The sequence below is a fragment of the Balaenoptera ricei genome, chromosome 20 (assembly GCF_028023285.1).
Source record: "Balaenoptera ricei isolate mBalRic1 chromosome 20, mBalRic1.hap2, whole genome shotgun sequence".
In the NCBI taxonomy this organism is placed as follows: Eukaryota; Metazoa; Chordata; class Mammalia; order Artiodactyla; family Balaenopteridae; genus Balaenoptera; species Balaenoptera ricei.
In genome coordinates this window covers 17,829,091-17,856,626 of record NC_082658.1, presented here as the reverse complement: position 1 = coordinate 17,856,626, position 27,536 = coordinate 17,829,091, and the positions used below count along the sequence as shown (strand labels likewise).

The 27,536-nt window shown below is 35.7% G+C and overlaps 1 protein-coding gene across 5 annotated transcripts in view; it reads left to right on the top strand.

The window, feature by feature from the left end:
* NPEPPS (aminopeptidase puromycin sensitive) overlaps nucleotides 1-27,536 on the top strand; it is a 104,099-nt gene that overhangs the window by 65,552 nt on the left and 11,011 nt on the right. For all 5 annotated transcript variants that reach the window (XM_059908641.1, XM_059908640.1, XM_059908639.1 and 2 more), the window contains 14 exons: nucleotides 3,758-3,879; nucleotides 6,486-6,593; nucleotides 7,847-8,047; nucleotides 8,501-8,597; nucleotides 8,708-8,741; nucleotides 9,598-9,712; nucleotides 12,569-12,733; nucleotides 13,542-13,646; nucleotides 14,073-14,133; nucleotides 16,004-16,113; nucleotides 18,242-18,305; nucleotides 20,784-20,923; nucleotides 22,728-22,862; nucleotides 24,116-24,335. In XM_059908641.1, the coding sequence (XP_059764624.1) occupies nucleotides 3,758-3,879; nucleotides 6,486-6,593; nucleotides 7,847-8,047; nucleotides 8,501-8,597; nucleotides 8,708-8,741; nucleotides 9,598-9,712; nucleotides 12,569-12,733; nucleotides 13,542-13,646; nucleotides 14,073-14,133; nucleotides 16,004-16,113; nucleotides 18,242-18,305; nucleotides 20,784-20,923; nucleotides 22,728-22,862; nucleotides 24,116-24,335 (1,677 nt within the window). The remainder of the gene's footprint in view (nucleotides 1-3,757; nucleotides 3,880-6,485; nucleotides 6,594-7,846; nucleotides 8,048-8,500; nucleotides 8,598-8,707; nucleotides 8,742-9,597; nucleotides 9,713-12,568; nucleotides 12,734-13,541; nucleotides 13,647-14,072; nucleotides 14,134-16,003; nucleotides 16,114-18,241; nucleotides 18,306-20,783; nucleotides 20,924-22,727; nucleotides 22,863-24,115; nucleotides 24,336-27,536) is intronic.

Below are 27,536 nucleotides of genomic sequence, written 5' to 3'. Positions count from 1 at the left end.
TTTGGTAGGCTCATTAAATTTTTAATAATTTAATTTTTAATAATTTTATTACTTCAGGTTTTACAACAATCATTATACTCTCCTAAGCTTTAATAAACAAATTAGGTTTTTGGAGGAGGTCCTAATTTTTCAGTTGTTTAATTAAATGAGCTTATTGTATATTTTAAGAGGCTTAGTACCCCAAGCAGGTAAATATTGTGTACATTGGATATTCAAATAAGGTATCTAATTTGAGGAAGCAGTGTCAATTATGTGTGAAAATAGGTATAAAATCAGACTTTCTGGCAATTGGTTTGTCAATATGGTATAAATTTCATAAATGGAATTTATCATGAAGTCCTTTTTCCTCCTGTTCTTGCCCTAAAATTCTACTATATCAATAGCAGATACTTTGTAATTAGTATTGTATAATGTGACACTAAATTTATTAATATATTAAAAAAACTTAAACTTGTGTTTTGTTTGAATTTCAGGTAATAGCCCTTCCCAATAATTTATATTTTGTTTAGTATGCCACTTTTTGGAAGTGGTCACTGTCAATATCTTGCTATATAGTATGATGACCTTGGAGATTTAAAACCAAGTAAAAGTGTAAGCAGCCTTTCTTATTTAGTTTTGAGTTTTAAATCCACTTTTATTCCAAATAGGAAAAGTCAAAAGTAGATTTACTGTGGAATATGAGTTATATAAAAGACATCTTAACAGCTGACTTAGGGAAAACAGACTGGCCAATTCCATTTATGGAATTGTAACATAAAGTTCCATCAAACAGTTATCTTTAAAGGGGTTTTTGTAATCTAATAGATATTCCTTGTAAACTTTATTAATGTGAACACATCTGCTTTTAAAAAAAAAAATCAGTGAGGGACTTCCCCGGTGGTCCAGTGGTAAAGAATCTGCCTTCCAATGCAGGGTTCGCAGGTTCGATCCCTGGTCGGGGAACTAAGATCCCACATGCTGCGGGGCAGCTAGGCCTGCTTCTCACAACTACTGAGCCCGCGCACGTCAGGGAGAGAGCCCGCACGCCACCAGCTACAGAGCCTGCGTGCTCTGGAGCCTGCACACCACAGCTAGAGAGAAGCCTGCACGCCGCAACTGGAGAGAAGCCCGAGCGCCGCAGCGAAGACCTGACATAGCCAAAAATATAAAGAAAATAAAGAAATATTAAAAAAAAAATCAGTGAATTCCTAATGAAAATAGAAATTTTTTATTATTTATAGCTAAATTCTTTAGTATCAATCATTTAGAATTCTTTCAGATTCTTTTACTGTATTCTTATTTACCGTCCCAGTAATCTATCGTTCTCTTTAAAAGTAAAAAGTATTGGGACTTCCTTGGTGGTCCAGTGGGTAAGACTCTGTGCTCCCCATGCAGGGGGTCTGGGTTTGATTCCTGGTCGGGGAACTAGATCCCACAAGCATGCCGCAACTAAGAGTTCGCATGCCGCAACTAAGAGTTCGCATGCCGCAACTAAGACCTGGCACAGCCAAAATAAGTAATAAATAAAATAAATAAATATAAAGAAAAAAAGAAAAAAGCATTTATTGACCCCTTCAGACAGAATGTCTGGTTTAAAAAAAAAAAAAACTATCACAAATGTCTATTCACTGGACCTTCAATTGAGTTGTTTTGTTTTATTTTCCCAGCACGATTAATTTAAGAATGTGGTACTTTCTTTAGTGGTGACTTTGCTGCAAAGTTCTGAAATTTTCACTTGAAATTATTTTCAGAGCCAGTTTGAGGCACATAAGAAAATCAGTTTAATTATTTCTTAGACACAGTTAGTGTTTTGTCTAGAAATAGATTGCAATTTGTCACTCACATATTCCGTAGACTTGAACTCTTCATGACTTGGACCTTTCCAAAAAGCAAGTTCAGTTTTGGAAGGTGAAGACATGACTTTGAGAACATCCAAAAGGATATGTCAGAGAGAGAGTCAAGAACATTTCGAACAATGTCAGTGTCATTGCTCTACAGCATTCCAAAATGACAGTTTGAAACATTAGGATATAAAAGTTTTGATATAAGTGGCTAATTACTTTATAGTCATACTGTATCTGACTTGTTAGATTCCCATGCTCTAGATTCTTTTATAAATAGACACTTTAAAGGGATCTATTACAAAGTCAACATTTTGGGGTTTTTTTTTTGTGACTGGATTTGTAAAATGTAGAATGGGATTATTGTTTTGTCATGCATCTGAATTTAGTAGACGACTACTAGATAATAGTGATAATCTTTTTTCTGTTAGCGAAAGAGAGCATAGTTGATGCTTGAACAACACAGGTTTGAGCTGCACGGGTCCATTTATACTCAGATATTTTTCAGTAGTAAATACTGTACCACACAGTCCAAAGATGGTTGAATTAGGAGATGTGGAGGAACTGCGGATATGGAGGGCCCTGTATAGTAATAGGTGGATTAACCTCTGCATTATTCAAGGGTCAACTGTATGTATACTCATAAAAACTCACATTTTCTTCTCTTTCTTTTTTCTTTTTTTAAATTTATGTATTTGATTTTTGGCTGCGTTGGGTCTTCATTGCTGTGTGCGGGCTTTCTCTAGTTGTGGTGAGCGGGGGCTACTCTTCGTTATGGTGCGTGGGCTTCTCATTGCGGTGGCTTCTCTTGTTGCAGAGCATGGGCTCTAGGCACATGGGCTCAGTAGTTGTAGCTTGCAGGCTCTAGGGCGCAGGCTCAGTAGTTGTGGCGCACGGGCTTAGTTGCTCCATGGCATGTGGGATCTTCCTGGATCAGGGCTCAAACCCGTGTCCCCTGCATTGGCAGGCGGATTCTTAACCACTGCACCACGAGGGAAGTCCAAAACTCACATTTTATATAAAAAAAAGAACTTCTCTGTGTATAACTGAGTCACTTTGCTGTACAGCAGAGGTTGCCACAACATTGTAAATCAACTACACTTCAGTAAAAAACAAAACAAAATAGAAACTCCCATTTTGTCTAAATTGATTTTGCTCTTATATAACAATAGTATATGTATTCAGATTGCATTTTTATTTGCATTTAATAATTATTGATTAAAATTTATTTCTTTAATATTATTAGATTTCAAATGATTGAGGTAACTGTAAAAGTTTGTTTGATGCCCTATTGCTGATCAAATCATTGGTCTTCTCTATAGTTCCTTACAAATGTATGGAATCAGTGTTCCATTTGGATTGAACATCTGTGTCTTGTCTAAATAATAGAATAATTGGCATGAAGTCATCTAAAAGGACCAATTTACATGGTATAATTGGTAGAGAGCATGAACTTTGGATTAAACAGACCTAAGTTTTTAATCTTATTCTTGCTACTTACTAATGGTGTGACCTTGGGCAAGTTATTTAACTTTTCAGGCTCAGTTTCTTCATCTGAAAAAATGGAGACAATACCTACCCAACTAAATATTTTTAAAGCACCAATGCACAATAGCTTGTCATACATTTAATAATAAATGTTCATTTCTTTTCCTGCTTTTATCTTCATGTATTGGTCATTTGAGACTAAGTTAGTAAAATTAAAGAACTTTCTAAGCAGTCATCCTAAACATGATTTTAAGGTTTACTTTAGGATTAGTCTGCCATTTACTTTAGTAAATACTGTATTCTCTCCATTGCCAGGAGGAGTATTTGAGAAAGGAAGGAATGATTTGAACATTGTCAATAGCCAGCTGAATTAGTGTTTTAGGGACACACTTTTGATAACTTGTACTTAATATCTCCATGAAAATGTTTTCATTTATCTTCAATCACAGGTACAGGAACTTTAAAGATAGATTTTGTTGGAGAGCTGAATGATAAAATGAAAGGTTTCTATAGAAGTAAATATACTACCCCTTCTGGAGAGGTGCGCTATGCTGCTGTCACACAGTTTGAGGTATGGTATTCTTTAATATATTATGATCTTAAATTAGACATTCTGACAAAGGTCTAATTCTATTATTTGCGTGATTATTTGAGGCTTAGGTGCCTTTGGCCATAATTGTATTATTGATTTTGGAATTTTTATTTTATATTCAGCCAGTTATCTCTGTTATATGAGAGAGAATTAGGGGTGTGGGCTGGGGAATGATTTTATTTATAACAGTACCACTATTAATTTAGTAGGAAAAGCCACAGGTACAAAAAGAGGTACAAAGTATAAAAGCAATCCAGGTATTTAAATTTTGTTACCTGTATGTCTGTATATATAGTTATATATGGATATATATAGATATAGACCTATCTATTTAAATATAATTTTGTTACCTGTATGTGTGTGTGTATGAGTGTGAGTGTGATTCCAGTGCTTATCTCTAGCCCTTTTGAGCACTTCTTCATCCTGGAATGGTTGGCTGGAGTGTGTCTCCAAATGATTTTTTTTTAAGAGAGGGTATGTGAGTGGTATACTTCCTGAGTCTTTGCATATCTGAAAATCTTTCATTTGCCTTTATACATGACCAGTTTTACTGAGCATGTAAGAGATTTGTTGGGGGGAAAAAGAAAAAAAGAGCAGCCCCTGACATCCAGAAGTTGTCCTAGCACTGAAAGCTAGTCCATGTTGTTTTCCTGTTGGACATAAACAGTATCATAGAATGCCAACCTCAGACAAGGTTACTCCGAGACCATGATAAAGTGAGACAAAACAAGGGCAGTTCATAATTTCATCCAAGCATAGACAAAAACAAGTTCACTTTGTTAATCACAAAAGACAAACAACTCTCTCTCTTGGTTAAAATGAGTGACTGCTGTTTCTTTACCAGTTGCAGTTTTAGGCTTGATGTAGTCTGCCCTCTCCATAGATAAATAACAGTTATTGAGATACCCACTCATAAAATTGCCTCCACTTTCTGATAGCACCCAACTTAGAATGAATCCTTTCTTCTTAAATCCTCCTCCAAATCATTCAGCCAAATCCAAAATCACATAATTGTTTCTTTCTTAGACTCTTACTGAGATACCCCATGGTTTCTTTTGATGTGAGTTTTTCCCTTGCTACAGTGAGTAATAAGCCCAACTTCTTCAGTGATAAGAGTGGTACAATTGGCTTACAATTTTTCTCTTTCAAAGGTGCATAAATATTGTTCTAAAGTCTTTCATGTCTCATTTTGTCGAGGGGGAGGAGTCAGACTAGAATGTTTCTTCTCCCTTTGTAGGGTAACACATTTTAAAATTTTGTTTTATTTTCTTCCTGATTGCTTGTTAAATTATTTCTTTGTACGTAAAAATTAAAAATTTTCACCAGGTGTTCACTTTTCATTAACTTTTAATAATTGGTGAACCCTATTGATGTTCATATTCAGAGCTTTCTTCAGTGTAGCAGTATTTTCTTCTATTGCATCTTCATCATGGTTTCTGTTCTGATCTCTTCTTCAGGAACATCATTTAATAATAGATTTAGCTCTAGTGTCTATCCCCCAAATGTACCTTTGATTGCTTTTATCACTTTGTCCTTTGGATATTTTGGAAACTTAAATCTTACTATCTATGTCATTCATTTAATTTCCTCTAATATAAATACATTTATTTACTGCTGTTGCTCCTAATTTGAATTTTTCTGTGCATTTCTTTCTTTACACTCTACTTACTTTTCCAAATGTCTTATTTATTCTTTTTTTAAACATCTTTAGTCTTATTTATTCTTTAGTAGAATTCATAATTTATTTAGTTTCTTTGAGAGTGCAATCAGCCACCTTATGTTTTTCCTTGGAGAAATCCTTTTTCAGAAGTATGTGCTTCCTCTACCTTTGCATATTTTGTTACTTTTTAAGATACAGAATCTTGTCAATGGTTCTATTTCTATTTTATTAAAGATTTTTTCTTTTATAACTGATATTCTACTGCACCACTAATCTTATTTTGCTTTAACAAGTTTGCTCTTTTTTATTTTTAAAGAAAGAATGAGATCTCTTTCAAAAGGTAGGTCAAATGGTGACAGTTTTATGTGTTGTATATGGAAGTGCCTTTAAACAAATGACCTGTTTGGAACTGATACAGCATCTGTCTTTATTCCTATTGCTACCATTCCAGATAAAGAACAAAGCACATCAAAAATTCTGAAGATATTTTTATTTTTATTTTGAAATCAAAGCTAGAGAGGCAACCAGTCATATTTTCCCATTGTTGAATCCTTACAGTAGTATACTGTTAACCTTCCTGTGCTCTGTGTTGTGTTGGCATTATAGATAAAGCCATTTGCCTTTAATTTGAAATATTGAAATGTTTTAATAAAAACAAAAATATAATTGTCAATTATTCTAATACTATAAATTATTAAGCTCTATAGCAGACCTAGTTCTTGGATAATTGCTGATGTGGCAATGATAGTAAACCTTGTGTTTTCTTTGTAGTCAACGCCTAGCTTGTTGCCTGGCACTGAGTAGAAAATAAATATTTGAAAAAGTGAATGAACAAATGATAGAAAGAAAGAAATGTCTGTTATTTCATGAAATAGTCTGGTAGGTTAATTCTGTGATATTTTATATTTCATATTCTTTTCTTAAGGCTACTGATGCCCGGAGAGCTTTTCCTTGCTGGGATGAGCCTGCCATCAAAGCAACTTTTGATATCTCACTGGTTGTTCCTAAAGACAGAGTAGCTTTATCAAACATGGTATGTTTGTGTTTGTGAGTATATTCATATTTGAATAAGCATTGAGCATATTTAGTTTGCTGATTAGATGGGATAGCATGAAACCACCCAGCACAGTGCTTAACACATAATTGGAACACAAATGTTAGTTCTCTTAATTTCTGAAAAGCCTTCTTTTTCTTTATTGCCTTATTTGGGGAGTTTCCCCCTCCTGGAAGAAATTCTTTATAAACTATATTAACAGGATCATCTAATTCCTTCAATTTGGAAATCTAAATAAGAAATGAGTTTAGTAAATATTACCTGAAAGAAAAAAAATCTGATATTCTTATTAAATGCCAAAAGATATAGCCACATAATGAAGTGTATTTAGGTTTTTGGCTGATTGTATTCTTGGAATGTGCTCTCTTCACTGATGTCGTTGATCCTCATTCATAATAGAGTAAGCATTCACTACTTGAAGTGTATTGTCTAAGACTGCCTTACTTAAGACATAGAGTAGCTTGTGGCTTATAATAGGAGTCCAGGGAACTTGGAAATGCCTGCTGCACCTGAAAATAACTGGCTTTTGCCTCCTTTATTGGTGGAGAGAATTCCATAGATTCTCTTCTCAAATATTCTCAGAGAGGAAGCTAATATATTACACTGAAATGTTCATTTACAATTTAGTATGAATGAATTTATCAGATCAATTCTTGAATAAGTCTTACTTGGAAGAAAGAATAGAGAGATCTTGAGGAAACTGAGAGCCTGAATAGGAAAAAGAGGGAGAACACCAAAGGGAAATTAGGGGACTCCAAAGGTAAAGTGGAGATTTTGTGACAAATTTGTTTAGAGCCAGCCTTGGTACAGAGAATGCTCTAAATCTAGAAATCTGTACCCTTTGAAATGTCTGATTCCACAATTACATTTTATTTTCATTAATATTTGTTGTCTCCTTTCCTTCATTCACTTGAAAAGTATTGAGGTCTTAAAACATCCCAGTATCTGGCATATTAATAGGTATTCAAGAAAAGTTGCTTCTTTTTTCATACAAATCCTTGGAAGTTTTAACACTTTAGGCTCCAGTTTCTTAGTGTGAATGCTTTATCAGGTGACTTTCCTTCTTAATAGGAAAGATCTTGATAGCATAATAGCACTGGATGAATTAGGATAGAGAAGTAAGCAGTGCTGGAAAGGGGGAAGAAAAGGCCCCAAAGCCTAGAGTTTTTGGCTAGTGTTTGCTCTAAGGTATTTAATGTAAATCTGTTAAATTTTCCTTTTTTTTTTTTAAGAATGTAATTGATCGGAAACCATATCCTGATGATGAAAATGTAGTGGAAGTGAAGTTTGCTCGCACACCTGTCATGTCTACGTATCTGGTGGCATTTGTTGTGGGTGAATATGACTTTGTAGAAACAAGGTCAAAAGATGGTGTGTGTGTCCGTGTTTACACCCCTGTTGGCAAAGCAGAGCAAGGAAAATTTGCGTTAGAGGTAAATGTACTTGAAGAGGATTGTTCCAACAGTCCATAACTCCAGGTTGGGGAATTTACATTTCTGATCAATTATTAGTACAATTATTTATAATTTAATCTGAAATTTCATGTACTACTTTGGTTTTACTTTTAATAGAATCTGGGAACTAGCAACTTTGGTGTTTTATTAACATTTTACAAGATAATGATTAAGAAAATATTAGAGTAGAATTTATTTACCCAGAGAGTGGGTGGGAAAATATGTAATTATACTTTTCATACTGAATTATAAATGGATTAAAGTTTGGCTGACATACAAAGCTTAGGGCTAAAGCACTGTTTGGAGGTGGGGCTCCCCAGGGTTGGTTTCTAGTAACTTGAGATATTTGGCTTGCAACAGGATTCCTTTGTGGATTTCTATATGAATGACAGTAAGATTTATCAGATGGTTCTTTTGTCTATACTTTTATAGGTTGCTGCTAAAACTCTGCCTTTTTATAAGGACTACTTCAATGTTCCTTATCCTCTACCTAAAATTGATCTCATTGCTATTGCAGACTTTGCAGCTGGTAAAGTAAATTTCATTTTATTGATGAATTGTAATAACTTTTTCTGAATTTTATGATTTTTCAAGAAGTATATATAAATATCAATAAATGTTTATATTTATTTTATGAAGGTGCCATGGAGAACTGGGGCCTTGTTACTTATAGGTATGTTAATGATGTATTACCCTGCCTTATCTTTTTAAATCACTGATTTCATGAGAGCTTCACTCCTAAGTACAGTTCAGTAGCTTCTGCTTTATGATCTGTCATAAATTTTCCTACCTCCCCCCACTTCCTTGAACATTTCAAGAATGAAGATGAACACCCTCTGGTGCTACTATCTGAGAGTATAAGATTTTAAAGTGAGCATCTGGCATTAGTAGCATTTGTAGATGTATATTTGGCTGAGTTTCTCATTTCAGTGCCTTCTCTTCCTTCTAGTAGTTATATAGTTATATATCCAGCTTGAAGAACTTTCCCTGATTTAATATCTTCTGGCCAAGTTTTTACATGTCTGTCACCACAATACAAACATGTAGGTTGTATAATTTTAAAAGCAATGTCTGTAAACAAGTTTTTGTCTTCTACTTTCAGTTGCCTTCTTCAGTGAGCTAAGTTTTGGACAGCCTACTCAGTGTTCTTTTTAGGACTGTGGAATGCATCTTCCCCCCACTTTCTGCTCCCCTTCTTTTAATGGAAGGACTGTCTTCTCTCTCTGTCTAGCACAATAATCCCTAATCCTTTAGACAAAGTTTTTCTGAAATTTCAGGCAGCTGTCCTATAAACAAACTGATAATTAAACTTGTGTCACATCTTTGATCTTCTGTTATGAATTCTATTGGAGTGGTGTCTTTAATCTTCCCAGAACTTTTTCTATCCTGTGTACTCTGAGGAAATGTTTTCTTGACATCTTTAAAGCCTAACTTGACCATCTTATTTACTGTTTGAATCTCCCTCCCCCACTTCTGCATGCCTGCTTTGATTGTAATACTTAAAAAAAAAATTTTTTTTTTAAACACAGGGAGACTGCATTGCTTATTGATCCAAAAAACTCCTGTTCTTCATCACGCCAGTGGGTTGCCCTGGTTGTGGGACATGAACTCGCCCATCAATGGTTTGGAAATCTTGTTACTATGGTATTTAATATTTTTAAGTGCTCAAATATATTTATTTTTTTCCTGCTGCACCTTTTTTTGTCTACATAGTATTTCAGGTTTGGCTGGAATGTTGTACCAAAAAAGTAGTTTTTGATTGAAAAACTTTATTTTAAAAGGTCCACTTTGAAAAGTGTTTATCAGAATATTCTTGTTGATCAAAAGCATGTAGATAATCTTTATTCAACAGAAAATACTTCCTAAACTGTTTTAATACTGCCTGCAAGCGGGGGAAGTCATGATACTAATTTGGGTGAAAGGAAGAGATTCCACTTAGGTAGAGAGATTCCATGCAGTGAGATTCAGACTAACTGTAGTTTCTTGTGTCATATATATTATGTAGCTCACTAGCTGTAAAGTAACCTGATAAATGACAAACTATCCTTGATTAGGTTGAAATGTTTTTAAGGGTCATTTTCTTCATTTCCTGAAATTTTAAGTTGAAATTTGACAGAAATGAAGGCAAAGAAACAACAGAATAACTGTGAAATATATTAAAATTTCCAACTGTCCTATTGAAGTTCTTGTTTATTATAATGTTTGCAGTGAATGATCTCTGTCCTCTAGTCTTGACCTTTCCCTCTTACTCTGAATAAGTACTATCTATAGCAGCCAACTGTGTTAGAGCTTGGGAGCCCAGCATTTAATAAGTGAACTAGAAGTGCCTCTGCAAAGAAAGAACTGGAGATTCTGGAGCCAGCCAAATTCCCTGATGGCATTTTAGGCTGCCAAAGAGCAGAGTCCAATTTGGATATTAGTTGAGTCCACATGTCACAAAATAAGCAAGAAAGGAAAACATTTAGCAACTCTTACATATTTGAAAGAGTTTCTAAAGAAAGTCAGCCCTTGAAAGTAAATCCTGTCCTTTTTGCTTTGGATGTTTAAAATTTTGCTTAGGGGTAAAAAAAAATTTTGAAATATAATTTTATGCAGAAGTAAGTATACTAGTACCTGTATTCAATATGTCAGAAACGTTCTTTTCTCCTAATGCAGCAAGTTTGTTGCTACCAAACAATTTTTTTGCTCAGTGTTGAGCAGACTTTATTTTTTATGATTTTATTTTTAAACTTCCAGTAATAAATTTTAGTAGGGGAAATGTGTGCATTCTCATTTTGCTTTTAAACAGCTTTTTACTGGATTGGAGCAACTTATAGTTATTAGATGTCAGTTGTTTCATTAACCAAAATTCAAAGGCTTAGAGATAGTTGGAAAATTACTAGGTTTGTACCAGCTTATCCCAGTGGAGGCTTTTAGTTAAATAAGTGCACAAAGCATATAGACAGATAGCCATTTATCAGTTGATATTGAAAATATTTGATCTTTTCAGAATTTTAAAATGCCCTTTTGTTTTTCACCATTGCATTAGTCCTTTGTCCTGAATTCATATAGTATTGCTTTCTTTTCATAAGAGATTTAATCAACTTTTTTTTTTTTTTTCCTAATGAGTTAATTGGATTGAGGGTTTATTACTGTGATATCAAAAACATTCAGTTTAGCTTTCAAATTGAAAAGGACCATTTAAAAATAAAAAGGTTCTGGGGCTTCCCTGGTGGTGCAGTGGTTAAGAATCTGCCTGCCAATGCAGGGGACACGGGTTCAAGCCCTGGTCCGGGAAGATCCCACATGCCGTGGAGCAACTAAGCCCGTTCACCACAATTACTGAGCCTGCACTCTAGAGCCTGTGAGCCACAACTACTGAAGCCCATATGCCTAGAGCCCGTGCTCTGCAACAAGAGAAGCCACAGCAATGAGAAGCCCGTGCACCACAACCAAGAGTAGCCCCCGCTCACCGCAGCTAGAGAAAGCCCGCGCGCAGCAACGAAGACCCGAAGCAGCCAAAAATAAATAAATAAAATAAAATAAGTTTAATAAATAAATAAATAAATAAAAAGAGTTAGGCTAGGCTTGATATAGTTCAAAAAATAAAAATAAAAAAAATAAAAAGGTTCTAAAAGGACATTATACTATCCTGTTACAAGCCAGTCTGTACACAGGCATACACTCCCTGTTCAAGGTGAATCAGGTCCTCATCCATAAACGAAGACTTTGAATCTGCACCTCCATGGGCAACTGGTGATTTTGTTTCCAGTAGAACTTTCCAAGCTACATAATTCCTCCACTGACAAGTGTTTTGAGACTTAATCAACTTTAATGAAAATTAGATTGAAATCTCTTTCTAAAAAGTTGATTTCTTTTTCAAAAAGTTGATTTTGTCTGTGACCCATTATATTCTTTGTCCACTCCACTGTTAATTCTTATTAACGGATGAGAATTTTATATTTCATAAATGTTTAAACACCATGCGTTACTGAACTACTTACTGCCATGACATTTCTGTTAATTTCACATAATTCTTACATAAGCAGTACTGCTTTTCTGTTTATCTAGAAAGTTTAACTTTTCAATCAACAATGATTTTTCCCTGTCATTATGGATATAGTTTCCAGTTTTCCTTGTTTGGTCCTGATAAGCTTTCTGTTTTTTTTAAGAGAACTGTTTATTAAACTAAATTTTATATGACAGTGTAGGCTCTTGCCTATATTTACGCGCTCTCTTCCCCTTTTCCATATTTAGGGTGTTTTTCATCCTCCTTCTTCCTCCTTTTCTACCTTTAGTACCAAAAAGTTACTTAGCAGTGGTGATACTGCTAGTGTCACCAGGTTGGCTTTTCTTGGCATTTCTTTTGTTCAGGGATGTGAGTTATTTACTAAATGTTTTGAAATGAATTTCAGTTCATTAAGAGCTTTAGAGTATAGTAGAAGGGACATATGAGTTTTTTAAATTAGTGGAGTGACAAGCATCTTGTTCTCTTTATATATTTCCATCTTTTGTTTTTAGGAATGGTGGACTCATCTTTGGTTAAATGAAGGCTTCGCATCATGGATTGAATATCTGTGTGTAGACCACTGCTTCCCAGAGTATGATATCTGGACTCAGTTTGTTTCTGCTGATTACACACGTGCCCAGGAGCTTGATGCTTTAGATAACAGCCATCCTATTGAAGTGAGACATAATTTTCAGTCATTGGCCTTTGCTCTCATTTTCAATAAAATATATAATTTGTTTATAGAGGTACTTAGGACTCTGCAAAGAAAATTGCATGGGTGATGTCATTTACTTCTGTAGTTTATATTTCCATTCTTGAAATTCTAGCAGTACTAAGTTCTAATTAAGTTTCTTTTTAAACATCTGTGATCTTTGTAGAAGCAAGTGCTCTGTACCCATAAGCATTCACTAAATAGATTTTTATTGAATAGTGTGGGGGAACCATAGCTGTTGGGTAGTGTGATTCTGTTGTTTCAGAGAGAATTCTGAACATACTCTTTATTGTTGTCGTCTGTTTTTATATAAATATTTTAATTCTTTTGACTTAGCCTGTCCTTATTTCAGCTAGTTTATCTGTATAAATTTTGCCTCTAAAGAGCTAGACTTAGAGTCTACTTTGACGTATTTAACCAGGGTCCTATGTAACTGTAAGCCATTACAATTAGTGCAAGAAGTCAAATGTTTTTCATCTCTCCCTTCCTTACCCTCACTTCCCTACCCACAAAGAGATCAATAGTGACTTGCCTCCCAGCAAAGCAGTGCCAAGATTGGAACCCAGGTCCTAAGAGATGATGGGGATTGTGTTATATATTCTATTTTATTAGTATTAGTTATTAAACCCTTTTAAACAATTACACATTATGAGTCACCTAAAGGCAAAAAGTATCTTATGATTTAGAAGGGTTTTCCTAGAAAGCTTTTTATGTAATTCAGTATTACAGGCTGTCTGCATCCTGTCATAACCTTGAATCACACTGTCTGCTAGGTCAGTGTGGGCCATCCTTCTGAAGTTGACGAGATATTTGACGCTATATCATATAGCAAAGGTGCATCTGTCATCCGAATGCTACATGACTACATTGGGGATAAGGTAAAAAAGCAATTTAAAAAATCTTCCATTCTTTTATGGTGAAACCATAGAGTTTTGCATGAAAAAAAAAAGTTTGATTTTATTTAGGTTAAGTTCCTAAGTAATTTTTCTAGAATCTATAAGGATAGTACTCTGGCTTGTCTTTATTTCTTTTTATGCTGATTATTTTGGTCTCTCAGATGAATGATGTTGCAAATATGTTTTGGGGGTTGGTGGAAGTCTGGTATAAAACTTAAAAGCAAAAGTAGAAGGCAAAGAGTATGCATTTTTAAACAGAAGGTAGTAGACGTTAGGGGGATACATGTGTTTTAGTAAATCTGACAGTCAAGTAATTTGAGTAAATTAGTTTTTGAGTACTGTGTACTCAAAATATACTATAATTCTGAGTTCTGACTCTCCTGGATTTTAAAAATTGTGTTTTCTCAGGACTTTAAGAAAGGAATGAACATGTATTTAACCAAGTTTCAACAAAAGAATGCTGCCACAGGTAATCTTTAATAGCTTGAGATAGAAATGGAGAGAAAGTGTTGGCATAATACTATCCAGAGTGACATTTAATTTTTTCTAAATACTTAATTTTCCATGTGATGGATAGGAAATAGAGTCGCCTTATTTGACGATGTGTTACATCATGGGTCAACAGCATGAATTGGGACCTATTATCCTTTTGGTCATCCTCCAGTAGTCTGCTTTCCACAGCTCAATGTTTTGCCACTTTAAAAGAGTCTGAAAAGTTCTGTTTACTTTACCAGAGCTTGTTCTTTTTGATGATTTGTGGGTTTTGTTGCCCTTCGTTGACCATTGACCATTGACCATTAAAATAGCTGCAAATTAACCATTTGTAGGAGTGAACTTGTGGAACTACAGATTTTCAATGAAGTAAATTCTTAAGATTTTATGATGGTCTATTAGATATTAGAGTCAAAAGGAAGAATAAAGGTGTAATAGTTGATTGAATATGAAGCTGAGTTCCTTAGTGAACAAAAATAGTTTAAAAAACAAGATTTGTGTAATGTCATTAGTATAGGTCTGGGGTGGGGCCCGAGAGTCTGCATTTCTAACAGACTCCCAGGTGAAGCCAGTGCTCCTAGTTCATGGGCGGTACTTCAGCTCACCAAAGTGTAACTGGTATGGGGTGTACCATGTAACTTTTTTTGGTTTGTTTTTGTTACTTATGAAAGACAATTGGCAGTTCAAATACATTCTGATATCATCCATGGTTTTTATCCTCTTGTAGCAGTTGTAGTGCTCTCTGTCTACTGTCTCCGCCCCTCCCTTAATTTATGCCTTCTTGATCTCTCCCCTGGAATTCACTACTAATTTACTACTTGCCTTGTCCCACTCTCTTCAGTTTCATCTCTCACTCTGAGGCTAGCTAGGGTTATCTTTCTAAAGTGAATATCTAATTACATCACCCTACTGATTAAAAACACTTGAGATGCCACATTCCTTTCACGATGAAGTCTATACTTCTTTGTAAGCCATACAGTCTTGAACAGTTCAACCCCTGCCTACTTTTTTAGCCTCATGGCCTGTTACTCCCACACATGCGCCTCTGTCTTCAGCTTATTGAACATATTGCTGTTACTGACATTTTCTGTCATTTCTTATACTTTCCTCTTTTTTTTTTTTGGCTGTGCTGCACGGCTTATGGGATCTTAGTTCCCTGACCAGGGATTGAACCCGGGCCCACGGCAGTGAAAGCTCAGAGGCCTAACCACTGGACCGCCAGCGAATTCCTTTTTATTTTCCTCTTTGTACCTTTATTCTGTCTACCTGGAATGCCCTTTTTCCCTCTGTCTAAAGAACAACTCCTCTTCAAGGTGCAGACCAAAAGTTTACCTCTTGTGAAGCCTTTATTCTTTGGATTTTTCTTTCTCTGTTCTTGCCCCTGTTATAGTATGTACCACATTGTATTGTTGTTTTGCTTATTCTACCACCAGAGTTGTTTGACCATATGGGTCAAAAACAGCATCAGCATTGAGTATTTTTTAACTTCTGTTAATTGAATGGGTATAATAGTTTTAAGTTTGTGAATGATTGTTTAGTAGTGACCTTGAATATGTTTCCATTTGTTTGTTTCTGTTTCTTGTTTGAACTCACCTGTTTGTCTTTTGTTTATAACTTGTAATTTTTTAATAAATTGGAACAATTAAGAACATCTTAGAATATAAGACCATAGAGTTCACTTAACGGGAAGGCAAGGGGAACGTAATTTGGCCTACTGTTCCTGAACCTGAAAGAACCACAAAATTGGTCATTGTTGCAGTGTCAAGAGTTATATAAAATTTCTGGTTTGTTTAGGAAAATAAAAATGGAAACATTTTAGATTTTCATTGTTTGTATTTATCTTCTAGAGGATCTCTGGGAAAGTTTAGAAAATGCCAGTGGTAAACCTATAGCCGCTGTGATGAATACCTGGACCAAACAAATGGGATTCCCTCTCATTTACGTGGAAGCGGAACAGGTAAACTTATAAAAAGTCCTTCAATTTTTCTGATATTGTATTAAATGAAATTCAGTCAGTGTTATCAAATTTGCTTTTCTGTCCTTTAAGTATTCTAGGTAAGATTTAAACCAGCCCTTATACTCTTTTCTCAATGATTTATTATGTCTATACCAAACTATTTGCCCCCATGTCTTTAAAATTATACGTGCTTATGGTAGAAAACAAAATATTGTCTGCCCTTACTGTCTCCAAGGAAAACACTGTAACCTTGTTGATATAGTTCTAAAATCACCAAATGAGGTTTATTCTGAGAATGCAAGGTTGGTTTAATATTAAAAAACAGTCAGTGTATTGACTCATAATCACTACATTAACAGAATCAAATTAGAAAAACCACATAATGACCTCACCTGATGCATAAAAAGGATTTGGTAAAATTCAACACCCGTTTATAATATCATTCTTTAAAATTAGTTTTTAATGTTGGATGGCATTGTGATTTTGATTAGAATTGCATTCATATTAGTTGAACTGTTATCTGAATTCAGACAGGTGTAGTTCAAAATGAGTTGTCCTCCAACAGTACTGAGAATTACACATCAACCTATAATGCATACCAGAAAGTTTGTCTTAACTTAGTTTAATTGTATGAAACTATGAAATCATTCTCTTAAATTTCTTTGCCATGGTTTTATAAGCTCCATAGGGAATTAATTCCATTCTTTTTTAGGGAGGAAGATTCATAGCTCTTTTTTAGGTATGTGTTTGTCCTTATGGTTCTGCATTGTCCATGAAGCTAATATTTTACAAAGGCTCAATGTGGCAATCTTAAATAAAGTATACACATTGGAGGACCTCTCGGTTAGATTGGCTGCAAGAATTTGAAAAGGCAATTTAGGGAACACAATTAATCATATTTGGTGAGAAAGGATATCTAAAACTTTAGTGAGCTATCATTGTGACCATTCTGTTTCTTTCTAGTTTATCAGAAGAGAGGACACTAATACCCCACTTCCTCCCAATGTTATTGAGACTCAGCGAACTTTTCCATCAAGCTACTTTCAAGATCTTACTTTTTCTGCATCTTTTTTGTCTCCAAGCACAGCCAAACTAATCCTCCATTTTACATTACAATAAAAAGCCTGTCTATGACTCAATTCTTTTACAAATAGGAGAACTCTGCAACATTGTATCTTGATTATGATCTGTATCTCACTTTATATTCCCTAAATTTAAATATTTTTGCTTTATTTCTGAATCAATTTAAAAGTCACCTAATAACTTTTTCAAGGAAATCTATGTGATACAAAATTAATCAGTGATGTAGTATCAGTATTTAAGTTCATTAGTAGTTTCTTTATGGCATCAAAGTGGCCATTGCTTCCTCACTCAAATTTTTTAGTTTTTCATTTCTGTCTCTTGCAGTCAGTTTATCCCTTTATAAAGGTCATTGACCCAACTTAGTGTTTGAGTTAAGTGATCTGAAAATTGTTGTATCTTGCGTTATTTAAAATGTCTAGGGCATAGTAACAAATGATAACTAAAACAAAAGGTTGCATATTGTTGAAATATTTTTTAAAAAATATGTACTTGCCTTTGTTGCTTCTGGCTTTTTAGTTTTTTGCACTACCTCCCCCCGACTTTTTTTTGTGGTTCATTGCAAAACTCATCCTTTGAAACAAGGTGTGTGCTGCTTTCATGTTTGTCAGTTGTTCTAAAAATGACTTTGGGTTCTGAATTCAGAATTTTAATTCTGAATATTGAGTCCACATGCTAATTTAATGTTGCCACTTTTTGGAAGTAGAAAAGGCTAAAGACATCTTCCTCCATAAAGGTTAACTATGTATCCTTTTTGAAAACTTTAACACTTTGAAGTTCTTATCTGGATACATATCTCCTCTCATGAGCAATATTTCATGGAACCTGGCCTTTAATTTTTAGAGTATTGTTATTTTGAGACCTTAATGAGAAATAGTGACTTTTCTTCCATTCTGTAGTATCATGCTCTTTATCACCATTGCATTTTGTATATTCAGGAGCTATTTGGCTATATGGTTTCACCTCTACTTTGTCACAGAGATGTCGTCCCCTCCAAAAAATAAAGTGTTGATGCTACTACAGCTTTTGTTTTGTTTTGCTTCTTTAGATAGAAGATGACAGACTACTGAGGTTGTCCCAAAGGAAGTTCTGTGCCAGTGGACCATATGTTGGTAAGCAAATGGCTATGAGTGGGAGCTGATCAGTGAGTTTGGATACCATACCATAGTGTTCCAACTAATAAGAAATAATTATCCATTTAAAAATATTTTTAATAGAATTAAACAGAAACAAGGTAATGGTAATAGAATAAAAACGAAATCTAGGAAATCAAAACAGGAGATTCATGGGGTATTTGTAGTATTGTCATATTCTTAGATTTTTGAAAGTCCATGTCTCTGTGTGTTATTGGGGGCTGTAATGAATGAAGAAGTATAGGAACACTCAAGAAGTGATGTCTCTAACCTTAATCCCTAAAAGAAGACTTGGTATGCATTTGTGTACTAAGTCTTATGCACTTGTGTACTAAGTACATTTGGTATACTTGTGTACCAAGTGTATACATTGTGGCTAATTTTTTTTTTTTTTAATTCTTGGGGGTAGTAACTAAGCAAATAAATAAAGCCCAATGATTATTTAGATTTATTATGTACCAGTCATTGTGCTAAGCACTATGACTGACCCTTATTTTATATTCTCAGCAACCCTATTAGGTAGGTCATATTATTTCTGTTTACAAATAGGGAAGCTGAGGCCATAGCTAACTAAGTAAGTTAAATTGTGCAAGATCACCTATATAATAAGTCAAAGAGTAGGAATTCAAACAAAATAGTTGGATTATATAAGTTTATAATCCTTAAGTTTATACCCTTAACTATCACTCAACTCTGCTTTTTCAAATATTTCTACATGACATTAGACTCTTTTTTTTTTTAATTTATTTATTTTCGGCTGTGTTGGGTCTTCGTTGCTGCACATGGGCTTTTTCTAGTTGTGGCGAGCGGGGGCTACTCTTCGTTGTGGTGCGTGGACTTCTCACTGCAGTGGCTTCTCTTGTTGCAGAGCACGGGCTCTAGGCACGTGGTCTTCAGTAGATGTGGCACTTGGGCTCAGTAGTTGTGGCTTGCGGGCTGTAGAGTGCAGACTCAGTAGTTGTGGTGCAGGGGCTTAGTTGCTCCGCGGCGTGTGGGATCTTCCTGAACCAGGGCTCGAACCAGTGTCCCCTGCATTGTCAGGTGGATTCTTAACCACTGCACCAGGGAAGCCCGACAATAGACTCTTTTACCCAGGGAATTAAAGATGAATTGAAAAATCAAGAAGTAAACTGTTTTTCTGCACCTTTCTCACTTCCTTTAAAATAGTATTTCCCAACAGGGGGAAGGGTATATCAGAATCACCAATGCCTTTTCATGTTCCACCCACCAAATGATGATGCACTCTACTAGGTTTAAGAGGTACAGCCTTCAACCTTTTGCCTTCCTTAGCATTGAGAGTTACTCTTAATAAGTATGTCTGACAAGTGAGGTGACATGTTTATTATCTAAATAAATAGTGTCACAGTTGCTGTTTTCTGCACATATCTGCAATCTGCATTGTAGGACTGACAGGTTTTGCAGGTCTTTCCAATACTCTGTGACCACTATAGGCATTATTAAAACCTGAATTATCCCAGTGTCAGGAGGGAATTTTCATTTGTGGTTTAGCCTGATAGCATAAAGCTATATAACTTATTAAGATAGTTTCATTAATGTACTGGGCAATGACTCTCTTTTGTTTGGCATCTTGATGCAAAATCTATTTTGCTGTATAATACCTAAGAGAGTGTATGTATTTGCCTTACAAAAGCTTTGGCTTTTAGATGTGACTCCTCAGTGTTCGAATCCAGCACCTCCCAAGGTGTATCCTGTCTGTCACAGAAATAAAATCAGCCCTTCAGTTTCTCAGCAGTGTATATACCTGTTAATAATTGCACCTTAGGGCTTCCCTGGTGGCGCAGTGGTTGAGAATCTGCCTGCCAATGCAGGGGACACGGGTTCGAGCCCTGGTCTGGGAAGATCCCACATGCCGCAGCGCAGCTAGGCCCGTGAGCCACAGTTACTGAGCCTGCGCGTCTGGAGCCTGTGCTCCGCAACAAGAGAGGCCGCGACAGTGAGAGGCCCGCACACCGCGATGAAGAGTGGCCCCCGCTTGCCACAACTAGAGGAAGCCCTCGCACAGAAACGAAGACCCAACACAGCCATAAATAAATAAACTAATTAAATTAAATTAAAAAAAAAAAGAATTGCACCTTAGAATTTGTTTTTAAGTGCTATGTGAGAGCTTTAACCCACTCGAAATGTCTTTTATTATCTCCTTTGCTCTGAAAAGGGAAAACAACAATTAAATTAAAATTGTTGTATTTGTGATTCTACAAGTAAACACAGTGTTCTCTTTTTTATAGGCTATTGTGATTTCATTAGTAAATTCTCTCTTCCTTATTATTATTCAGGTTACCTGGAAGAGTTCATGTACCATTAAAAATGAGCTATTGGCTTAACAATTGGATTCAAGCCCATGCATGGGACACCAGTCCTCTCTCTCTACCTTACCTTCTGTTTCTTCCAGTGAGAAATTATTTTTCAAGTTTCCTCTTTGTTCTTCTCTTGCTTAAGGAGAAGACTGTCCCCAGTGGATGGTTCCTATCACAATCTCTACTAGTGAAGATTCCAGCCGTGCCAAAATGAAGATTCTAATGGACAAGCCAGAGATGAGTGTAGTTTTAAAAGATGTCAAACCAGACCAGTGGGTGAAGGTGAGTCCAGAAATGACATGGCCTTTTTTATCTTACCTAAATTGATTTATTTCTTTCATTTCCTTTATGCATTTTATGGCTGGCTCTAAATTCTACTGCTTCATTTTGGACTAGGACTTGAAAAGAAAAAAACATTTCTGAACTTTCTTGTGTGAAATTTAGGGCCAACTTTCAAATAGTATTGTCTAGATACTTGCCTTTATGTCAGGTAAGGGAGTGGTCAATAAGCAGTTACAAAGGGATAGGATTAAACAGGAAAAAACTAGTAGTCTATGTATAAAGTCACATTAACCAAAACATTTGTAGTCTTGCAACTTCAAACTGCCCTGTCATTGTAATGACATGTTAACTTCAGTGATGTGTTGTCATTGTGCATGTACAACTATAATCAAGTGAGGTCAGACATATAATAATCAGTTTGTGTCACTGAAATGTGAAATTCCTTTTAGCTGGTGTTTTAAAGCCATTTCACAAAAATAAGAGTCAGTAAATATTATTTTTCATTATTCTGTACTCTGCCTTTCATAATGAAAGTATCTATTACAAACTTTTCTCCCAATTATAGGTTCCTAATAGGAACTATACATTGTCTCAGGCTTTTGTGCTTGCAGAACTATTTCTCCCTCTTTTAATTTTTTTAATATATTTTTATAATATACCCAGTGGAATACTATATTACCATTTGAAACTACAATCTGGAACATATGTAGCAATATGAAATTTTTCTTATAAGAAAAAACACTATGATTGTAATTAGGTAATTAAAGGTGTTATTCCTATAGTAAAAGATAAAGGGAATCAATAAAATACTGTATTAGAAATGTGAAGTGACTTAAATATATATAAATAGTAAAATATTTATATCTTTTTTAAAAAATTAATTTAGTTATTTTATTTTTGGCTGTGTTGGGTCTTCGTTTCTGTGCACGGGCTTTCTTTACTTGTGGCGAGTGAGGGCTACTCTTCGTTGCAGTGTGTGGGCTTCTCATTGCGGTGGCTTCCCTTGTTGCGGAGCAGGGGCTCTAGGCGCACGGGCTTCATTAGTTGTGGCACGCGGGCTCAGTAGCTGTGGCTCACAGGCTTAGTTGCTCTGCGGCATGTGGGATATTCCCGGACCAGGGCTCAAACCCGTGTCCCCTGCATTGGCAGGCGGATTCTTAATCACTGCGCCACCAGGGAAGCCCAAAATATTTATATCTTATACTGTCATTTTATCATTAAAATATTTTGCATATAAATATTATCAAAAATATTTTTGACTGTTGGTAAATAGCCTATAGAAAATAATGATAGTCAATGATTACCTCACTCCAAAAATCATATGAAATTGCCTTTTAACTCCATGTAATTCTTTAAAATCTAGGACCTGACAGTTGTTATTGTATTGAGGCTCTGGGCTCATTAGATCAGTATTTGTAAAGGTTTAGTCTTCCTCAGAGATTTTATTGTCCATGTATTTTTATTTTGTAGTAAATGTTTTCTGTAAACTGAAAACCATTCACTGAAATTAGAAATAGACACTTAGCCGCATTATATCCTCCTTTTCAGCCATGTTCTTTTCACTGTCGCTCACTTTGGCTCCTACTATGCCAAGTTTCTGTTTTCTTTTGCCTCTGTATTCATCTTTGATAACTGATTACTATCTTTATATGTTGTTTCATTTTAATACTTGTCTGTTAGCATAAATGATCTTTGTTGTTTTTCATCCAGACATACTAAAACTAGAACTTCTTTCATACCTACAAAAAATTGATTTAAAAAATAAATGCAGCTCTTTAATAATACCTGTTGGATATCTTTTCAGTTAAACCTGGGAACCGTTGGGTTTTATCGGACCCAATACAGCTCAGCCATGCTGGAAAGTTTATTACCAGGCATTCGTGACCTTTCTCTGCCCCCTGTGGATCGACTTGGATTACAGAATGACCTCTTCTCCTTGGTGAGCCTCCAGTAGTATGATGGATTTTGTTGATTAAAGGATTTTGTTTTTCCTGGAGTGCCTGACTGAAACATAACTAGAAGAATATAGTTCTTCCTGAAGGTTGAATGCCTTTAGGACCAAAGCAAATGACTAATTATTAATTAACATGGCAAGATTGAACCTATATAATTTACCAGAAACAAATCTCATTTTATTACTCCTAAGCCAGCTTTTTGCAACTATACTTAAACTATCCTTTGTAAGGCAAAAATTCTCTTCAACAGACATAGGCATGAACCTTGAAGAAATTTCTCTACTTATGTGGTTTTTTAAAATAATTCAGAGTGATTTATATTTTTCTAAAATAGTGGTTGTACTTTGCAGGGAAAGTCTAGTAGAATTTTTTAACATTCCGTTACTATTCAAGTTATAATAGCCCATTAGCTTTAGAATTATATTTATATTTAGCTTTGTTCCAGAAAAAATTTTAAGGAGCAATTAGTAGTATTATCTTTATGACCCCAAAGCATAGGTTAGATAATTTCTAGATGTCTCTGTGATAAAATTGTCAGATTCCTCCTAGTGTTCCTTTAATTGGACTTGAAATTTTCATTCCCCTCTGCAGTAACTGGTTTTGGATTCCTCCTTTTTATAAACACAGATTAGCATTGATGCACAAAACCTCACATCTGCTGATATCATTGCTGAGAGAGACCTGTCCCAGGAGAGTGGTGTGTTTGTGCAGTTGGCTGCTGTAACAGAAGTTCTTTTTCCTAGCTCTGTTAGTCAGTTCTGAAAGGACTGAATTTGTAGTGCCTTCCAGTTTGCCTTCTTTTAGAAATGAGTAAAGGACAGGCTGACGTTGACACAGTTTGCAGGTCTAGTTTTGAAAGCGCCTCTGTCAAAAACCAAAGCCCCAACTGTTTTTGCAACTTTTCTGAAAGTATGAAAAATTTCAAAATAAAAAACAATGCCAAGACCCCAGAAACTGAATAGAAATAGGAAGTTAACTGTTTTCTTTCTTTTTCTAAATTGGTGGAATTTTAGCAATTTTTTAAAGTGGCTCTTCTATAAATAGCAAAAAAGTAAGGAATGGTGTCATAATACAGTTTTTATTTTATAAAATTCTATAGTGGTCTGAGCTTATATAGTCTAGTCTCTTCCTTAAGGGATGACTAACTAGCAGAAGATAATGCCAAAATTACATGCTTGTGTTTTTTGTTTTGCTTTTGTTTGAAGACTAGATTAATTTATGTTTTTTCCTATCCCAGGCTCGAGCTGGAATCATTAGCACTGTAGAGGTTCTAAAAGTCATGGAGGCTTTTGTGAATGAGCCCAATTATACTGTATGGAGCGACCTGAGCTGTAACCTGGGGATTCTCTCAACTCTCTTGTCCCACACAGACTTCTATGAGGAAATCCAGGAGTTTGTGAAAGATGTCTTTTCACCTATAGGGGAGAGACTGGGCTGGGACCCCAAGCCTGGAGAAGGTAATGGATGTACTGAATGGGGAAAGAATTGATCAGAAATTGGTCCTTTTTTTACTCAGCTGTGGTTAACAATAACAATAGCATCATCTTTGTGTCTGCTGGATGTTACTGTGTATTCAGCTAACTAGAAAGTAAGACTTAGGACTTTTAAGCCTCCTGGTGAAGTTACGTGGGTAACCAACATAAAAACAGTGGTGGCTATGTGTATTCGTTGCTAAATATGATTTATGCACAGAGCAAATGGTGGAAATAAAAGTCTTTCACAAAGTTCCAAAGGCCCATTTTTAGTAAAGAAAAGCTAAAGGGAATTTTGGATTATTTTATTTATTATTACCATAAATACCAGGCACCTTATGTGCAACTTGAAAAGGTGTTGAGAGACACAGGGGGCCAGTTTTCTGAATTAAAGGAGTTATTTGCTTTCTACATGTATTCTCTCCTCTTTATTTCTGTAATCATGTATTTACTCTTTTGCTGTCATTTAAATGTTGGGAATAGTGATTACAGGGCTTTAAATATAATTATTTTCTACCATATGCTAATAACTGAAGGTGGTATTTCCTCCTGCCCTTCTTGTTCTGGGAGTCTTTTACAATAAGAACAATAGTAACAATTATCTAGAGCTCTATGTCTTTCTTTTATTGATTCAACAAATATTTATGTACCCAGTAAATGCCAGGTACCATACTAGGAGCTGGTGGTATAACAGTGAACAAAAAATCACTGTGTGGCTTACATTCTAGTGGAAGACACAGCAAACAGTTCAATAGATAATATTTTAGGTGGCAGCAAGTATCATGAAGAAAAATACAGTTAGGTAAGGTAGATCAGGAGTAAAAGGAGTAGTAAGCCACTATTTTATGGAGAGTGGACAGGAAAATGCAGGAAAACTAGTGAGGTGATATTTGAGCGTAAGCAGAGACCTGTAGGAGAGAACTGTGAGGATATCTAGTGGGAAAATGGTCCAAACAGGAAACAGCAAGTACAAAAGACCTGAGGCAGAGGCATGTTTAGGTGTTCAAGGGATAACAAGGAGGCTGGTAAAGTCAGGACAGAGTAACTGAGGGAGAGAGGAGGGTGGAAGCATATCAGCTCCTATAGAACCCGTGGGACTTTCACGTTTAGTGGTATGAGAAACTCATTTGAGAGTTTAAAGCAGAGGAACATGACTTATTTACTCAGCTGTGTGAAGAACAGACTGTAGCAGGGGAGGCAAAAGAGGAAGCAGGGAGACAAGTTAGAAAGCTATTTCAGTAATCCAGTTAGGTGTTGGTTGCAGGTAGCACTTGTAGGTAGTAAATTCTGGGTATGTTTTGAAGGTAGAACTGAAAATACTTAGTGGTGGCCTGTGTGGTGGAGAGAAAGAGGGGAGTCATCAAATTTTGGCCTGAAGAACTGGAAGAGTGAAGTTACCATATACAGGGACGGGGAAGACTGCTGTAGAAGCAGATTTGGGTGCAAAAGGGAATCAGCAGTTTGGTTTTGGACATCTTAAATTTGAGGTCCTTTTAGACATCCAAGTGGGGAGTCCCATGCCTAGAGGTCCAGGCTGAATAGATACATTTAATGCGTAGATGGTATTTACAGCCATAAGATTGGATGAGGGCACGGCCAGTCGAAGATTTAGAGATTGGGTAGAAGAGGAGGAATCAGCAAGGGAGATTGACCGGACAATAAGGTAGGAGAGACAGGAGGGAAAGGAGTGTCCCAGAAGCCTTAAAGAAGCAGTAGAGAGGGAGAAGTGATCATCTGTAACAAATGCTGCTCTAAGTCAGGCAGAATGATGAAGAACTGATGATTGCATTGGCCAAGTTCTGTGGCGTGGTGATGAACAACACCAGAATGGGAAGAGAGGAAAAGGAGACAGCACTTTTAGACAACTTTTTAAAGGAGTTTTGCTAAAAAGAGGATCAGATAAAAGGGGATAGTCTGGAGAGGGATGTGAGGTCAAGGGGGCTTTTTTTTTTTTTAAAGTGGGAGACTTTATAATATGTTTTTGTGCTGATGAAAATGATGCAGTAATAGAAAAATTCATGATGTGAAAGAGAGGTAATTGCTGGAGTGATGGCTGAATAATCGAGAGGAGTCAGGATCCATTGCACAAGTGGAGGAGTTGGCTTCAGGTAGGAATACAGCAGATCCATAAGAACAAGACAGGAAGTATATGGACACAGATGCAGGTAAATTGGTGGATGTTGCACTTTTCTTTCATGATGATAATATGTGAAACTTTGGGGGCTAAAAAACGCCTTTTTGAAAGAGGGAGAATGTCATTAGTTTCCCAGCTTTATAGATGGAAGAATCAAACATAGCAAAATAATAAAAATATTGCCTGTATCAACACAGCAAATCAGCACCAGAATTATAAATTGGTTCTTATAAGAACCTTCACTAGCGTCGTGTTATCTATTGATTTCTTATGGTTTTCTTAAACTTATTTTTTTATGGAGTTACTATTTAAATATGGCAAAATGTACATGTTCAATTCAGTGACTTGACAAATGCATACAACATTTCCATCACCACAGGAGGTTGCCCTCAGGCCACTTCCCAGTCCCTGCCACTCTACCCACCCCACCAACCCTCACATCCCCTGCAGGCAAACACTATTCTGACTTCTTTCACCCTAGATTAATATGGTCTCTTCTAGAACTTTATATAAATGGAATCATATTATATAGTCTGTTCTTTTATCTGGCTTGTCTCACTGAGTATAACGTCCTAGAGATACATCCTTTTTATCGCTGAGTGCTATTTCATTGTATGAATATACCACAATTTATTTGTCCATTGTGCTGTTGCAGTCCATCAGTTTGTATGCTAGGTTAACTATTTTTTTTTGAGGTATAATCAATATACCACAAAATGCACTCTTTTAAATATACAATTCAGTCTTTTTTCATAATGTTGCACAACAACCAGCACTATCTAATTCCAGAACAATTTCTTTACCCTCAAAAGAAACTCCATACCCATTGGCAGTCACTCTCTATTCCCTGGCAACCCAGTCCCAGGCAGCCACTAATCTGCTGTCTCATGGATTTGTCTGTTCTGGCATTTCATATAAATGGAATCATACCCTGTGTGGCCTTTTATATTTGGCTTCTTTCATTTAGTATGTTTTCAAGGTTCATCCATGTTGCAGCATGTATCAGTACTTCATTTCCTTTTATAGTCAAATAATATTCCATTGTATTATAT